General features: G+C 28.2%; 5 protein-coding genes across 6 annotated transcripts; 1 reads left to right on the top strand and 4 right to left on the bottom strand.

Moving 5' to 3' along the window:
* The first annotated feature begins 1,337 nt into the window (after positions 1-1,337).
* LOC111680517 (zinc finger protein 2-like) lies at positions 1,338-4,156 on the top strand. The gene is made up of 7 exons (XM_023442177.2): positions 1,338-1,813; positions 1,873-1,969; positions 2,685-2,801; positions 2,856-3,043; positions 3,103-3,381; positions 3,442-3,788; positions 3,843-4,156. The coding sequence occupies exons 1-7, from the start codon at positions 1,442-1,444 to the stop codon at positions 4,021-4,023; spliced, it is 1,581 nt and encodes a 526-aa protein (XP_023297945.2). The 5' UTR covers positions 1,338-1,441; the 3' UTR covers positions 4,024-4,156.
* Positions 4,157-4,252: 96 nt separating this feature from the next.
* On the bottom strand, positions 4,253-5,857 carry LOC111680516 (zinc finger protein 93-like). Of its 2 annotated transcripts, XM_046946949.1 has the most exons (6): positions 5,802-5,821; positions 5,594-5,747; positions 5,086-5,529; positions 4,671-5,014; positions 4,467-4,603; positions 4,253-4,405 (listed from the first exon to the last, which is right to left on the bottom strand). In XM_046946949.1, the coding sequence occupies exons 2-6, from the start codon at positions 5,736-5,738 to the stop codon at positions 4,267-4,269; spliced, it is 1,209 nt and encodes a 402-aa protein (XP_046802905.1). In that variant the 5' UTR covers positions 5,739-5,747; positions 5,802-5,821; the 3' UTR covers positions 4,253-4,266. The 2 variants fall into 2 exon arrangements, with proteins under 2 accessions (XP_046802905.1, XP_046802906.1); XM_046946950.1 differs by having other exon boundaries at positions 4,253-4,400; positions 5,594-5,857.
* Positions 5,858-6,603: 746 nt separating this feature from the next.
* On the bottom strand, positions 6,604-8,827 carry LOC111680500 (zinc finger protein 2 homolog). The gene is made up of 5 exons (XM_046946377.1): positions 8,620-8,827; positions 8,071-8,550; positions 7,026-7,369; positions 6,831-6,967; positions 6,604-6,767 (listed from the first exon to the last, which is right to left on the bottom strand). Exons 1-5 carry the CDS (start codon positions 8,753-8,755, stop codon positions 6,626-6,628), a joined length of 1,239 nt encoding a protein of 412 aa, XP_046802333.1. The 5' UTR covers positions 8,756-8,827; the 3' UTR covers positions 6,604-6,625.
* Positions 8,828-10,623: 1,796 nt separating this feature from the next.
* LOC124419038 (zinc finger protein 888-like) lies at positions 10,624-12,411 on the bottom strand. Its single transcript, XM_046947200.1, has 5 exons — positions 12,200-12,411; positions 11,483-12,121; positions 11,070-11,413; positions 10,876-11,012; positions 10,624-10,817 (listed from the first exon to the last, which is right to left on the bottom strand). Exons 1-5 carry the CDS (start codon positions 12,342-12,344, stop codon positions 10,679-10,681), a joined length of 1,404 nt encoding a protein of 467 aa, XP_046803156.1. The 5' UTR covers positions 12,345-12,411; the 3' UTR covers positions 10,624-10,678.
* Positions 12,412-13,301: 890 nt separating this feature from the next.
* LOC124419067 (zinc finger protein 287-like) lies at positions 13,302-16,080 on the bottom strand. Its single transcript, XM_046947302.1, has 5 exons — positions 15,865-16,080; positions 15,264-15,794; positions 14,851-15,197; positions 14,459-14,595; positions 13,302-14,291 (listed from the first exon to the last, which is right to left on the bottom strand). The coding sequence occupies exons 1-5, from the start codon at positions 16,007-16,009 to the stop codon at positions 14,159-14,161; spliced, it is 1,293 nt and encodes a 430-aa protein (XP_046803258.1). The 5' UTR covers positions 16,010-16,080; the 3' UTR covers positions 13,302-14,158.
* Between the last annotated feature and the right edge of the window lie 1,113 nt (positions 16,081-17,193).

Genomic DNA, 17,193 nt, shown 5'->3' with positions numbered 1-17,193 from the left:
AGTTAAACTAAAATAATAAGTAACGTTACTGTATACTGAAAAACACAAAACATATATTAAACAAAGAGTGTAGATTATCTTTATCTAAAAACCCGACCTAAAAACACCAAACATAGTTTAAACTAGGTTTAAACAATGAATGTAGATTATCTTTTTAAGAAAAACCCGCCACAAAAACTATTTCTCAAAAACACAAGGCGTGTTTAAAAAAAGAAGAAGACAAATATTGTTTTTAAGTACTCAGATAGTTAATTCTGTTAATACTGATCGATTAGCGATTTAATTTAATCGCTAATCGTTCATCTAAAGATTGGCTCTAAGTAATTATTGTGAAAAGAAGGTAAAAAAGTTTTATTATGGATTGTTTCTTCTTCTTTATGCCGATTGTTTTTCTTTTATTTTTTTTTTTAATTTTTATAAAATATTATAATCTTGCAGTTATCTAAGGTCTTATAAAGTGATATCAACAATCATACATAATAATTCGACTTTCGAATAATCGAACAATCGACTTTTTTGTCGAAAAGTCGAAATCGACTATTTTGTTCCAAAAAAGCCGATCTTATATGAAATTCGATCGTCTATAAAAGCAGATCGTCTATGAAAAATGTAGACTTTGTAAATAAAAGTCGAAAAAAATCGAAAAGTCATAAAAAAGTCAAAAACTCGAAAAAGTCAAAAATTTTAAAAAAATTTCCAAAAAAGCTGATCATCTATGAAATTCGATCATCTATGAAAAATGTCGACTTTGTAAAAGTCAAAAAAAAAAATCGAAAAGTCACAAAAAAGTCGAAAACTCGAAAATAGTAGAAAAAAGTCAAAAATTTTAAAAAAAAGTGGAAAAACTCAAAAATAGTCGGAAAAACTCGAAAAAAGGAAAAATATAGTCGAAAAAAGTAAAAAACTCGAAAATAGTAAAAAACGTCAAAAACTCGAAAATAGTAGAAAAAAGTCAAAAATAGTCTAAAATTTTAAAAAAGTGAAAAAAAGTCAAAAACTCTAAAATAGTGGGAAAAACTGGCAAAAAAAATAGTCGAAAAAAGAATTTGAATAAATAAATAAAATAAACAGACGGACATGTCCAAATCAACTCGGAATATGGATAATTTATAAGGACGGAAATAATATTACAGAACTTACAAACAAATGACAAACTTATGCAAATAACTTTAAAAAACCAAGGAAATTTAATGCAAATACTATGATGATGAATAACTTAAAAAATAAATATGTAATTGAACCCCTCTAATGTAAACAACTTTGTTTCGATTAAATTTTCAATAACGCCGTCAAATTTTCAAGTGGCGTCCTACGACGTTGTTTATAATAAGCTGGCGTTGACTTTTGCTTTCTATTCTAACAAAATTCGTCAACTAATGTTATTTCAATCGCGAATTAAAAATTATTTATTTGATTACAGCAAGATTTACAAATAAATAATATGGAAAGTGATTTGCCAATTTGTCGGGTCTGTTTAAATGCCACCAACGAATGTATTGATTTCCAAGCACCCTTCGAATCGCTGGGAAATAATACACAAGAAAAAGAATCAGTATCACCACCAATCAATTATTTAGAATGCTTGCGTTTATGTACAAATCTGCCCATCGAGGAGTTTGATGATGGACCACAATGTCTGTGTACTGGATGTGCGGCAGAATTACAAATTGTTTATAAATTTCTAGAGAAAGCACAAAGTTCTCAATCAATATTAGAGGAAAGCTGGCAGAATGATAATCAAAATAATGAATCTATGGAATTGACAGAAATTTATATTGAAAAGTTTGATATGGACACAGGAGCCGTGACAACGGTAAGTGCTACATTTATTCATTATGAATTATTATTTCATTATGAATTAATTCTATATAGAATGATAACGTTGAAATATTAAACCTATCAGAACCCGATGAAGATTTGAATACGATTGAGTATTATATTTGGACTGATGTAGAAGAGGAAATAAGTGGTAAGCATCTTCAAAATTATCTTCTTTTATTTATGTTCTAAAAAAATTTAATGGTTTTTTGCGATGTAAAATGTAATGATGTTTTTTGGCATTTTCTTGGGTAAATAAGATTTTAATAACACATATTAGTGCACTGAAAATAATCCATGCTCAACTTTACGAAAAAAATTTCGTAACTTCCATTTTCGTAATATTTACAAAAATTTCGTGTATAATACGAAATATTATTTAATAAAACCCTTTTCTATTTTTACGAAAGTACGAAAACCTTTCGTAATATTTTTTTTTCTTAAATTTTAGCGAAATTAAACATAATGATTTTAATTATATTATGATTAAATAAAACTACAACATTTTTATAAAATTTAAGAAAAAGTATAATATTATTCACGAATTATTTTCATAAAAAAATTGATAATTCGTGTGGAGAATAATTTTGAACTAAAATTAGAAAATTTATTTTAAAATGAACAAAAATGTTTGAATAAATTAATATTTCGTAAATTTTACCATATTTATTCAAAATTCCCCTTTTTTAATTTATGTAAATTAATTTTTTCAATAAGTTTCGTATATATTACGAAAGAATTTCGTGGTGCGAAACAGCGAACGATTCGTACAATGTACGACATTTTTCGTATATATTAGGCATGGATTTTTTTCAGTGTATAAAATCTAGACTTCAGACTGAAATACTTAAAATCGAATTATTTAGTTACAGAAAACGAACCTAAAGAATCTTCAAGAAACCAACATTCAGATGAAAAATTGAATTCTTTACGTGAAAAAACGAGGACAAACAATTCTAAGTATCACAAATGCCACATATGCGGTAAGTAAATTATTTTATTTGTAAACGGTATTTATACATATAATTTTACTGCAGGTCGTACTTATAAAACCGTCCATCACTTAAAAGTTCATCTTAACTATCATAAACGTCGGAATGTACAAGGACAAGGTCATACCTGTAGAATTTGTGGCGAAGAGTTTCGTTTGGAAATTTTACTAACTGAACATATGATTGAGCACAAAAACAGTCGTCAGATACATAAATGTGAACAATGCGATAAGGTATTAAACTCTGAAGACATTCAAAATTATAAATAATTGTTTTATTTATCTTTGAACAGGAATTTATCAGTAAAACAGCTTTAATAAGTCATAAACGTATACACCAAGGAGAACCCTTAAATTGTAACGAATGTGGAAAACAATTTAGTGGCACCTATGAACTAAAAGTGCATTTAAGATTTCATAAACGTGAAAAACAGAAGGAAGAGCAAAAAAAGCTACCAGCTAAACAATGCAAAATATGCAACAAAGAATTTGCTACACAGCGTTATCTGAACCAACATATGAATGTGCACCTCGATGAAAGAGCAACACACAAATGTAATTATTGTGAAAAGGTTAGCAAATAAATACATTTCTGAAGAAAAAAAAAACAAAAATGAATTTTGCCTTTATAGGAATACGTTACCCAAACGGCACTAAACAATCACAAACGTTTACACGAAGGACAAACATTAGAGTGCATGGAATGCGGGAAACAATTTACACGTAATTACGAATTGGAAATACATATGAGATTTCATAAGCGAGAATATCCCTTCGAGTGCACTATGTGTGATAAGAAATTTACCATTAAGGGACACTTGAAAACACACATGTTGCAACATCAAAACATTAAGTTAGAATGTGAGGAGTGTGGTAAATTATTTAGCTCTACGAAAGCATTAAATGAACATTCCTATACACATACCGAAATGCCATATCCTTGTGAATTTTGCAACAAAGCCTATCCATCAAAACAAAAGTAAGTTTGTTACAACTTTAAAGGTAATCTAAATTAATCTAATCTTCATTTCAGATATAAATTACATTTGGAAAAAATGCATTCTATTGAAAGCCAAGATCTAGATTTATCACAGCTCCAAAGTTTTACAAATAAGACGAATTTAAAAAAACGTAAAAATTTCACATATGTTCAAGTTATAGAGGAACAAGAAGATAATGAAGACAGTCAAATATATGAAACCTTAAATAAATAATTTTTAATTTAAACAAAGTTAAACTGAGCATGAATCTGTTAAATATTTAATGCATTAATTAGTTATATAATTTGAAAATTCAATTTTATTTTTAGATTTTCCTTAATAAATGATTATCTTTTTATATGCGCATTATTTATCGTTATTGATTTCAAAAATTAATTGAATTTTTGTTGTAAAGTTGATAAATTAGTATTAAGTTTAAAACTCACCATTTTGGACAATTTTCGTAGATGAAAATATTTATTCTGAAATTGGTACTACTATTTCTTGTTGTCGTATCATTAAATGGGACATGCGTATATTTGGATTTAGATATTCAATAAGTTCATCATATTCCTCTATAGTTTTACCGTGTACTCTTCTTAAGTGTTCAACTACTCTGTAATAAAACCCAAAAATAAATATTTAAATACATATATTGTATTGTATGTATTTTTTACCTGCTTCTAGCAAAGAAATCTTTGTTGCAAACTTTACATTTCACCAGAGGTTGATTGAGATGAATAGCTTTATGTGTCTTCCATTTTGTGGTGGCAACCGAATCATTACAATATTGACATTGTACAGTATATTTGGACTAAGTAGAAAACAGACATTTATTAAGTGCATATTAATTTGATGTAATGATAATAACAACATTTTACCTTTTCAGCTTTTTTATGTAGAGGGGCTGTTGAATGTTTCGCCAAATGTTTGTCTAAATCAACTTGTCGGCAGAATTCTTTTGAACATAGTTTACAAGCTATCATCTGACCAAGATGTATACGTCTGTGAACATTAAGTGCTCCTCGATTAAAAAATGCTTTAATACAAAATTCACATTTAAATTTCTTTTCACGATTTTTAGCATGAATGCCCATGTGAGTTCTTAATGAATTTTTTGTATAGAACTTAACTCCACACTGGGGACAGGCTTCTGTACGTTTTCTATTTTCACAATGTGTAGATTCGTGAAGTTTAAGGGAGGCTAACTCCTTGACTTCCAATGCTAAAAGATAACATTTAAAGAATTTTTAGTGATATAAAATTTCAAGTAAGAAAACAATGAAAAATACTAACAGCAATATGCACATAAATATTTTTGTAATTTTTTCTTTTTAACCGTATTTAATGAGACAGAACTTTCGCTATATTCTTGATCAGATTGATTCTCAATAGTTTCGCCTTCACTCATTGTAATTTCTTTAAAAATACTATTGCTTATAGAATATTCTGTGCTAACATCCTGTTCGTTATCGTTATCATTTGTAGCGTTCATTAATTCTTCATCGATATCTGTATATGTCGTATCATTTGCCGTAGTATCATAATCATCAATAACATTAATTTCAAATTTCATTGTGGTTTCTTTACTCCCAATACTCACATCACATTCATCTTTCATAGTAAAGAGCATCTCGTTAAGAACCTTATATGATTCAAAAGCTTTTTCAAATAATAAATGAGCATTTTTAAGACCACTGGAACATGTTGCACATAAATTTGTTGGTAAATAATCTGAATCTAAAAAAACATATATGCATTTTTAATTTTTTTATTTATTGTTTAATTTGAAATTCTTGTTTACCATCTGCCTGTAACTCTGTGTATTTGTAATAACAATCTTTGTAGCTGAAACCGCATAATATTTCAATTTCTTCGTTCCAGTTTTGAGTTCCATTGTCTTCCAAACAAATGCGGCATATATTTTCCTTAAATTTCAATGTCTCCATTACTTTATTCTGAATTTAAAAACATTTTAAAGTAATTATTAAAAAAATACATTCTTCTTTTACCTACAGTTGTCACACTTATCAGTGTTGGAAAGTGTTTTATTTTTGTTTGCCAAAAACTCTCTAAAATAAGAAAACGCTAATCGACTTTACTGTCAAAAAACTTGAAATGGGCGATTTTTAAAAAGGAGAATTGCTAAAAAAGTCGAAAATCTATTTGGTAGACAAAATCCTGATTCAATCAGAGTATAGAAAAAAGTCGTGAATTCTGAACAGAAATAAATGGTTTTAAAAATTTAAAAATTCGAAAATAACTTTTCATTTATTGCTGTATGGTAGGTCGACTAATGGTTAGGGTTCTATAAATCGACTTTCGAATAATCGACTTTTTGTCGAAAAAAGTCGAAAAATCGAAGTCGACTATTTTGTTCCCAAAAAGTTGATAACTCGACTATCGTCTATGAAAAAAGTCGAAAAGTCGACTTTGTAAATAAAAGTCGAAAAAAGTCGACTATTTATAAAATATTAATATTAAATGAAAAAGTCGAAAAATCGACTTTTAACTAAATGGAAAATGTCGAAAAGTCGACTTTTCATAAAATGCAAAAAGTCGAAAAGTCGACTTTTCATAAAATGCAAAAAGTCGAAAAGTCGACTTTTCGTTTCAACTATAGAACCCTACTAATGGTACTAATAATTTATTCTTAAAAACGTTAGAAATTCAAAGTAAAATATATAATAAAAATCAAATCACAATAGTTACTAGTTATGAGGTTTTTCCGGTTATTCATATTTTTCTTAATACATACCCACTAAATTTATATGAAACATATTTTAAACGTAAAAACAAAACATATTTATTGAATTTTATTTTATCTTTCGAATATTTATTTCATAACTAATTGTACTTTTTCTTGTTGTTGAATCATCAAATGCGACATTCTTTGAGTATAATCAACAAAGTAATGTATAAATTGTTCATATTCATCCCTGGTTTTCTGATGTACCTGTTTTAAATGTTTAGTGCAACTGGAAGAGAAACAATCATATTAATATACATATAAAATATTTTAAAAACAAACATAAAATTACTTTTTCTTGGCAAAGAATGTTTTTTCGCAAATTTTACATTTCACCTGAGGTTGACCCAAATGAGCTGCTTTATGTTGTTTCCATTTTGCAGAGTCAACCGACTTATCACAATATTGACATTGTACTACGTATTTTACCTGGAGAAAATTTGAAAATATAATTTAAAAAATATGCATACATATTAAAAATTTATACCTTTGAAACTTTTGTTTGCAGAGGACCTGCTGAATGTCCCAACAGATGTCTGTCTAAATCAATTTGTCTATAGAATTCTTTTGGACAAAGTTTGCAAGCTACCATTTGACCCAGATGTACACGCCTATGAACATTAAGTCCACCTCGGTTAAAAAAGGCTTTATCACAAAATTCACACTTAAATCTCTTTTCGCGATTTACATCATGTATTTTGATGTGATTATTTAAACCCAATTTATTGTAAAATTTAAGTTCACAATGAGGACAGGTTTCAGTGCGCTGTCTATTTTTGTTGTGTATTGCTTCATGCCTTATTAGAATATTTTTGTGTTCGACTTTTAAAGCTACAAAAAATAATTATTTAGATAAATGAAACCTATACACTAACTCGATTCCAATTATTTCACCGTTGTGATTGCGCCAGCATGCTTGTACTATTTTATTACAAATTATCTCACTTAAGTTTAGGTTTTTTGAGCAGCCAACATAGTTTTGTTATGAGGTAGGAAAAATATTATGGAGATAATTTTTATGTGTTATACATTGACCTTATTCGTAATAAACTTTCAAGCACAAAATTACAACAAAACTGAATATTGTGCAAGCATGCTAGTGTCATTTCGCCGTTGCTTCGATAAAAACAGTTATCTGTTTTATTTTGTAATTTCGAGAACTACATTTGAAGTTATATATATTTCATACGAACCTTAGCCCATTTGCTACAGTCTATAGTGTTGTAAATATATTCCAGAATGATTTGCCATTTCTGATCTAAAATTAAATACTTAATAAAAGCTACACAAAACAAATTTTGTTGTTTTTAGGATCAAATACCATGATAATTTCTAAACAAACAAATACTTTTATAAACAAAATTCTCTTAAAAAAAGGTAGGCAAAAAACTTAGTTGATTCACTGTATATCTTCACAGTATATCCTGAGTGGATGTATGATTAAATAGCAAAATAAAGTATCGTAAATTTTCAAATAACAGTATTTATCGAAGCAACGACGATATATGATACAAATTTAAACACAAACTTACAACAATATGCACACATGTATAATTTCTGTTTTTTACTTTTGACAGCCTTTTTACTTGTTGAGCCCATAGCAGATTCTGTATTAGAATCTGCATTTGTCCTTTCCTCCAATAAGTCTTCCGCTGATGATTCATAATTTTTTATGTCAATAAAATCTACTGGTGCTATTTCTTCTTCATTTTGTGAAGACATTTCGTTATTACTGTCATAATTTATAGAATTGGACACTTCTTCTTCTTCCAGGTTTTTATCCTTAATAGTATCTTCATTAATTAAATTATCTAAATTATAATCGCCCAATATCTTATGTTCAAATTCCATTGATATTTCCTTCTTCACACATGATATTGGTTTTAATTCAGGAGTTTTAAGAGTATTATGTAGTATATTAAATGATTCTATAGCTTTTTGAAATAATAGGTACGCATTTTTAAGACCTCTACAACATGTTCTGCATAAATTCGGTGGCAAAGGATCTGAATCTAATAACAATAATAATAATAATGAGATTATTGAATGCATGTTTTAGCATTAGATTTATTATTATTTACCAATTGACTGCAGTTCTGTGTATTTGTAGTAACAATCTCTGTAGGTCATACCAGATATGTCGTCAAATTCTTCGTTCCAGTTTAATAATACCTTGCCCTTAAGACAAATACGACAACCTTTATTACTTAAATTCATTTCGTTCTTTAGTAGATTTTTCTTAGTTTCACAAATTTTATTGTAAACATTACAGGCATAGAAAAATAAATAGAAGTGTTACTGAGAGTAAGAAATATTACTCTCTCACATGTACAGGTTCTGTGTGAATTTAATACAATTGTATGAGTATTTTTATTTTTGTTTACATAAAATAACAAAAATATGAAAGTACAAAGTGTATCCGAATACATCATACCCTACCACTTTGCGAGTAAGTAGCAATAAGTTATTTAGTATTTTTTAATGTAGAAGTTATATTCAAGAGATTGATGTTTGCTTATATAACAATATATAAGCAAACATAGTCAAAATTTCGTATATATAAAATTTGTTGAGTCGAATTTGATAAATACCCTATTCTTGTTAGCATGTACCGCTTACAAAAAAGTTCAATAGGCTAATTTATGGGCGGATTACATCATTACATCGACGCAGGTGTTACAAACTTTAAGACATAAACAAAATACCAATAAACACTGCTAAAAGTTAAGTTTTCCCATAAAATTATTGAAAACATTTTCAGAAAAAAACAAATTTTTCAATCGTTTTTATTTTTTTAATATAATTTTCAAGTGTCAATATTGACTCAACCCAGCAAACACAAAGAGTTTATTTAAAATTAAGAATAATTTTTAATGAAGATCTTTCTTACATTGGTCAACTGATATTGAATAAAAATGGCTAATTCAAAACATTATTTCATAAAATATCGAAATATAATATCAAACAAAAATATAAAAACTTTTTAAACGAAAGAGTTTGTGTTTGTTGGTTTAAATATTTTTCAACTAATACATTCTCACGACTTAGGTTTTTGACAGCAGACTTAGGTTATGTCATACTCAGTTTCAGTTCTATGTATACCTTTTCTATGATTACAGGGTATACTCTGTGGTAAACATCTACAATGCTTCTTCTTTGTAGTTTGTTATTTATAATCAAGGCGAATTCATACAAGGTGGAGTTAATCAATCAGCTGATAAATTCTTTTTTGTTATTATTTACATTTTTATACTTAAAAATTTCCGTTATGTGGAGAAAAACTTCATTTATATTTTGAATTATTCAAGCGAAAAATCTAAAAATACCAAACATCTTGTAAATAAATGTAAATTTATTTAAATAATGAAATGTAAATTTATTTAATAATGCATACAAAAATTGTATTAAAAAAACTTTTTCTAACTAATGTTAATATATTAAACAATATAGTTTTATATTTTATATTAACATTGTGTACATAACGTGATTAACAAAAAATAATCTCTTCCGGAACTCTTTATGTTAAGAAACATATGAATAATAATTTAATTCAAATACAACTTGTATGTATAACCTTACTGTTCTGAGAATTGTTTACAAAGTAAGACTTATGTCGAACTTACCATGTTAGGTACAATTTACATGGAGACTTTTTATGTAATTTTATATGTTTAAAAACAATTATAAATTACACATTACTAAGGTTTATTTACATATTGATTAATCAACCATATGTTTTGAACATATGTTTAATAATTTTTACTGGGGAAAAAATATCCAGTAAAATTAACGAACTGTAATTTTTATCGCTCTCTACTCTTTCGTTGCAAGTTTTCAAAAGTATTCGAATGGAACCAAGTAATAATTGTTACACATTTTACATAACAATTATTTCAATTATTATTACGCGAAACGACCTAATATCAATAGTACGAAAGAGTGTAAAAAGGAATGTCAAAAACAATCATAAAAATCCCAAATAATTGTTTTCTTCTCTATGCTGCTCCCAATCAATCAGCGACAAACTTTTACAACAGGTAGGTAAACAGTCGTCTGGTCAAACATAAACAAAATCGTCGTGTAAATTGGGTGTTAAACTAGCATACCAAATGTCTTCATTTTGCTATTATTTTAAATTATTTATTTTGAAACAGGTACTACTATTTCTTGTTGTTGTATCATTAAGTGCGACATACGTATATTTGAATCAAGATATTCAATAAATTCATCATATTCCTCTATAGTTTTACCATGTACTTTTCTTAAATGTCGTACTACCCTATAATAAAAAAGAAAATAAACATTTAAACTATGTTAAGTATACGAACATTTTATACCTGTCTCTAGAAAAGAATTCTTTGTCGCAAACTTTACACTTCACCGGAGGTTGATTGAGATGAATAGCTTTATGTGTCTTCCATTTTGCAGTGGCAACTGTCTCATTACAATACTGACATTGTACTGTATATTTGGACTAAATAGAAAAAAAGAGTTAGATTATATTTATGTGACCATAATAAAAATCTTTTACCTTTTCAGCTTTTTTATGCAGAGGAGCTGTTGAGTGTTTTGCCAAATGTTTGTCTAAATCAATTTGTCGATAGAATTCTTTTGGACATAGCTTACACGGTATCATCTGGCCCAGATGTATACGTCTATGAACATTAAGGGCACCTCGATTATAAAAGGCTTTAACACAAAATTCACATTTAAATTTCTTTTCACGATTTTGTGCATGAATGTCCATATGATTTCTCAATGCCATTTTTGTATAGAACTTAAGTCCACACTGGGGACAGGTTTCACTACGTTTTCTATTTTCACTGTGTGTAGATTCATGAACTTTAAGAGATGATCTATCGTTGACTACTAAAGCTAAAATGTAATAGTTAAAGTTTTTGTTTGTAATATAAGATTACAAATATGAATAGCAAAAATACCTACAGCAATATGCACACAAATATTTCTTTTGTTTTCTCTTTTTACTAGCAGACGATGAGGTTGAAAGGTTTGAATAAGAACTTTTAGAAAACTCTTGACCGGAAGTCATTTTGTCATTTGATAAATTTTCATTTTCAATTGTTTCGTCTTCACTCATTTTAATTTCTCTAGTAATACAATTATGTATATTATTTTCAGTGCTGTCATTCTGTTCATTATCGTAATCACTTGTGTGGTCCAACAATTCCTCTTCTTCATTCGTAATTGTCGCATCATTTGTCAGAGTATCCTGCTCTGAGTTTCTTTCTCTAGTAATACTATTATGTATATTATTTTCAGTGCTGTCATTCTGTTCATTATCGTTATCACTTGTGTGGTCCAACAATTCCTCTTCTACATTCGTAATTGTCGCATCATTTGTCAGAGTATCCTGCTCAATTGTATCATTAAAATCACGATCATCAATAAACTTTATTTTAAATTTCATTGTTTCATCATTCACCAAATCACTTTCTAGTTCTATTGCGAAGAGATCATCACAGAGATTTTTATATGATTCGTATGCTTTTTCAAATAATAAATGAGCATTTTTAAGACCACTGCAGCATTTTGCACATAAATTAATTGGTAGAGGATATGTATCTAAAAATATATATTTATGTAGATTAACTATGTATGCAAAATTGTTAATTGCTGTCTAATTTTTAAATAGTTTCTTACCATCTTCCGGTATCTTTGTGTATTTGTAGTAACAATCTTTGTAGCTGAAACCACATGATATTTCAATTTCTTTGTTCCAGTTTACAGTTACATTGTCTTCCAGACAAATACGGCATATATTTTGATTGAATTTCGACGGTTCCATTATATTTCTTTCAAAATTTAAATTTTTTAAAGCAATTAACAAAAAATACGTACTCAAGGCGAATTGAGATAAGGTGGTGTTATTCAAACAGCTGATTTGATGGCTGGTACACACTGATGTCAGTGTCTATTATTGTTTACATTTCTATACCCTTCACCTTCGTGAGAAGGGTATATATAAGTTTGTCATTCCGTTTGTAATTTCTATAATATAATTTTCCTACCCTATAAAGTATATATATTCTAGATCCTTATACATAGCGGAGTCGATTTAGCCATATTCGTATGTCTGTCTGTGTGTATGTTGAAATCAGTTTTCAGAAGACCCCAGATATCTGCGAGATCCGAATTTTTAATAAATCTATCGGAAATACGATCGAATAGAATGCTATTTGAAATCAGCCTAGAAATATGAAATTTAGCATGTAGGTCCCTGACTAGATAAGAACCTATAAAAAGGAACTTTTTTTGTTCTACAAAAGGTACTTTTTGAATTTTCTATAGTATTGAACTTAGAATCATAAATTAAGGGGACTTTTTGGTACATTTCTATAATTGATCCTAGAAACATGAAATTAACTTTGTAGAGTCTGGATTAGGCAAAAGGTACATTTTGAAATATATATAATATTGAACCTAGAAACATGAAATTAAGTACGTATACGTACTCTATAGAGTCTGGATTAAGTGAGAACCCATAAAAAGGGACTTTTTGGTACCTTACCGTTTTGCAGTTGGTATTTTTTTTTAATACATAATGGTGAATGGTATATAAGAATTGACACTGCCGAATACAGAACTCTTACTTGTTATATTTGAAAATTCGCGTAAACTGGAAGAAAACTTCATTATTTTTAAATTATTTATAAAAAAATAAACTTAAGTAACAAAAAAGAAATTTAATTACCATGTACTATGTAAACAACTATTTTGTTTAAATAATGTCATAATTGGTATGTATGTATATACAAATTTTATTTAAAAAATATATTTTTTCATTAAATTATAACAAATTTAACAATATTATTGAATTTTTTTATATTTACACTTTGTATAAACGTGATTTACTAATATTAATAAAAACTTTGGTATTATTTTAACGTTTTTTTCAGAACTTGTCATTTACTTAGAATATAGTTGGTATTGAAACAATTATTGAGTCAAAAAATTATTTCGAATAATTTAGCTTTTCCTTTATAACCGCATCCTAAAAATCGTCCTTTAAATTACATCTGGAAGGACGATTTTTTAATCCATATGTTTGAAATACTGTTTCCACAGTTTCCTTAACTTATGATTGAATTCGGCCAATACCTTGCCCCGAAAAACAGTCCAGTATCTTTCCCTTTTGAAGACCTTGCAAATGTTCTTTAAATCTTAATTTGAACACGTTCAAAAAAGGACATTATCATCATAGTGATCATATATCCTCATATGTAAAGCTATTTCTTGTGCTTTCTTTTAGTGACTTTGTAAAATATAGTAATCTAAATTTTTTATAACTTTATCAGAAATGGTTTTCCTTTAACTTTATATAATAAATTTGTATTCTTGCGGTCTTCTAGGAATCCGCAAGTTCATATTCCTAGAATTTTTAGACTCAATTTTGAAAGGTCATTTGTGGTGCGGATTGCTTGGTGCTGGAATTGTTTGCCTCATGAACTACGTATTTTCTCTCACACGAACAATGTCTTTCGTCTTTTGCCAGTTTGACTTACGTGTAGTATGTAAGACTAATAAGATTTTACCTCCTTAATTCCTATCTGGAATTAATGTGTATATTGGAATGATTTAAGTTTATGGAATTTCTCAGTGTTAATCCGCAGGTTCTATGTCTTCAGTTTGCTCTATATACAAACGTGATATTCGATCCTTCTTTAATACGATTATGCAATCATCGAATTCTTCTTTCCGTTTTTTATGGATCCTTTTTAAATGAACACAGCAGCTAAGAAAAAAAATATTGTTATTATCCTTTTTGGACAAACAAGTTAAAATATAACGATATAACATTTTGAATGTATTTTTTTCGTATTTCTGCAAATATTTCATTATTTTTTTAATTAAAAAAAATATTTAATTTTATTAAATAATATACATTATATACAAACATACCTGCTTCGACTGTAATACTCGTTATTGCAGAGGGAACATTTCACTAGAGGAGTTTTTAGATGAGCAGCTTTATGAGATTTGTAACTTGTACTAAGTATGTTTTTGCCACAATCCTTACAGCGTACAAAATATTTTGACTAAAAATATATAAAGTTTAGAAAAGTTATTTATATATTTATTATATTCATTAATTCATTATCACATTACAAAGCCTATAAGGCCAAAATATAAACATGTACCTATGTAGGTATGAATTTCATATGTGATTAAAACTTGATGTCAAGAACGAAAATAATATAAACAAAGCTTTAAAGAAAGCTACATACCTATAAACAAATCATTAATTTTTCATAACCTGCCAGAATAAAAATCTTTGTATCACATTTACTTACTCTCTTCCTTATTTCCGCATTTAAAGCTATAGTTGAATGCGTAGACATATGTTGATTTAATTCGTGTTTTCTGAAGAACTCCTTAGAACATATATTACAGGCTACCATTTGTCCCAAATGTATGCGCCGATGTATATTAAGTTCTCCTTTTCTATAAAAGGCTTTCGAACAATATTCACACTTCTGTGTCTTTTCACGATTTTTATCATGTATTTCCAGGTGCTGAAGAAGACTATTCCTAGTATAGAGCTTAAGACCACAAATTTCACATGTTTCTTTACGTTCCCTATTTTTAGCATGTGTCACTTCGTGTTTTTTTGCTATACATTTATTGGCAAATTCTCTAGCTAGATAGAAAAGTAGGTATAACAATTTATTTTCAAAATTTCATTGATATAATATCAAAAACTTACAGCAAACGGAGCATATAATTTTTTGATCTTTTTGCTTTACACGATCCTTTTTGTTTTTAATATTCTTGCAATTATTTTTAAATTTACTGATTTTTCTATCTTCTGGTTTATCTTTGTTTTCATCTGGTGAAATTCGTTTTTCATTGTTATCCACATTGGGTTCACTGATTTCCCTTATTGCCTTACGTTTGCAACTATTTAGCATATTATATTTTAATGCTGCAATACTTTCATCGTCAGTGCTATCCAAATCAACAGATTTTATTTTATCTTTAACAGATTTATCGAAATTTGTGTGTTGTTCATTTGTTTCATCTACTATTTGTTCGTCCATTAATACAGTTTCGAATTCTGTTGGATTACACTTAATATCAATTACATCTTGACATTGGTCTTCCTCTATTTCTAAATTGATGAGATGTGTTTCTTCAAAATATTTATGCGATTCTATAGCTCTTAAGATAAGAGTATGGATATTTTGTAAACCATTTAAACAATTTTGACATAACATTGAGGGGAATATATCAGGATCTGCATAAGTAGATTGTTTTGCAAGATTATTATTTGTATTTGAGTAAAATAAAGCAAAATATTAAAATACCATTACAATCCAACTGGGTGTATTTGTAGTAGCACTCTTTGTATGTTATCCCATAGTAATCAAATAACATATTATTCCAGTTCAAAATAACGTTTTCATCCAAACAAATCCGACAAACTTCCTTTGTATTCTTTTGGTAATTCATTTTGGCATTGTTGTAAAATAAATGTAATGAAAAAGTTTAAATTAAAGTAAAATGATACAAGGGTCTATCAAGGCGAATTCACATAAGGTGGTGGCCATGGCGCAACTAATTAGGTGAAGTTATTTCAATAGCGGAATCATGGCATAATTAGAGAGGTGACGGTCAAATGACTGTTTGTCGAAAAGAGTCGATAACTCGACTATCGTCTATGAAAAAAGTCGACTTTGTAAATAAAAGTCGAAAAGTCGGAAATTCGGAAAGTCGAAAAATGTCGAAAAGTCGGAAGGAGTCGAAAAGTCGGAAAAAGTCCAGAAGTCGGAAACATAATAAAATAATAATAATATAATGTTAAATGGCAACATTATAAATTTATGCTTCTGGCAACTTTATAAATTTTTAACTCTGGTCGGAAAAAGTTAAAAATAATCCGAAAAAGTCGAAAATAGTCGAAAAAAGTCGAAAAGTCGACTATTTATAAAATATTAAAAGTCGAAAAATCGACTTTTAATCAAATGAAAAAAGTCGAAAAATCGAATTTTAACTAAATGCAAAAAGTCGAAAAGTCTACTTTTCATAAAACGCAAAAAGTCGAAAAATCGACTTTTCATAAAATGCAAAAAGTCGAAAAGTCGACATTTCGTTTCAACTATAAAACCCTATTACTGACTTGTAGGGATGTAAACAAAAACAACTATGTCAAAAGCATACTCTACACAAAAATAAAAAATAATTAGACCTGGTTCACACTGGGAAACTTTTGTAGAGAAACTTTTGATTTTGTATGTAAGAGAAAGAGATGGTTGATATTTCTTTCTCTTTCTCTTACACACCAAAATCTAAAGTTTCTCTACAAAAGTTTCCCAGTGTGAACCAGGTCTTAGCTGCTTTACCGCAGTCACCTTACTTTCTTATGGCATGAGCTGAATGTTATGAAATGAATTCACTTTATAAGTGCTTGTCCACACAAGGTTTCTATAAATCGACTTTCGAATAATCGACAATTTGTCGAAAAAAGTCGAAAGGTCGAAGTCGACCATTTTGTCGAATACTCGAAAATAGTAGAAAAAAGTCAAAAGTAGTCGAAAATTTTAAAAATGTGGGAAAAAAGTCAAAAACTCTAAAGTAGTCGAAAAAAGTCGATAAATGTTCAACTTTTTTAAAATTTTCGAGTTATCGAGTTTTTT

Source organism: Lucilia cuprina, chromosome 3 (genome assembly GCF_022045245.1).
Source record: "Lucilia cuprina isolate Lc7/37 chromosome 3, ASM2204524v1, whole genome shotgun sequence".
Taxonomy (NCBI): Eukaryota; Metazoa; Arthropoda; class Insecta; order Diptera; family Calliphoridae; genus Lucilia; species Lucilia cuprina.
The sequence above is the reverse complement of the archived record's forward strand: the minus strand, read 5'-3'. Positions and strand labels throughout refer to the sequence as shown.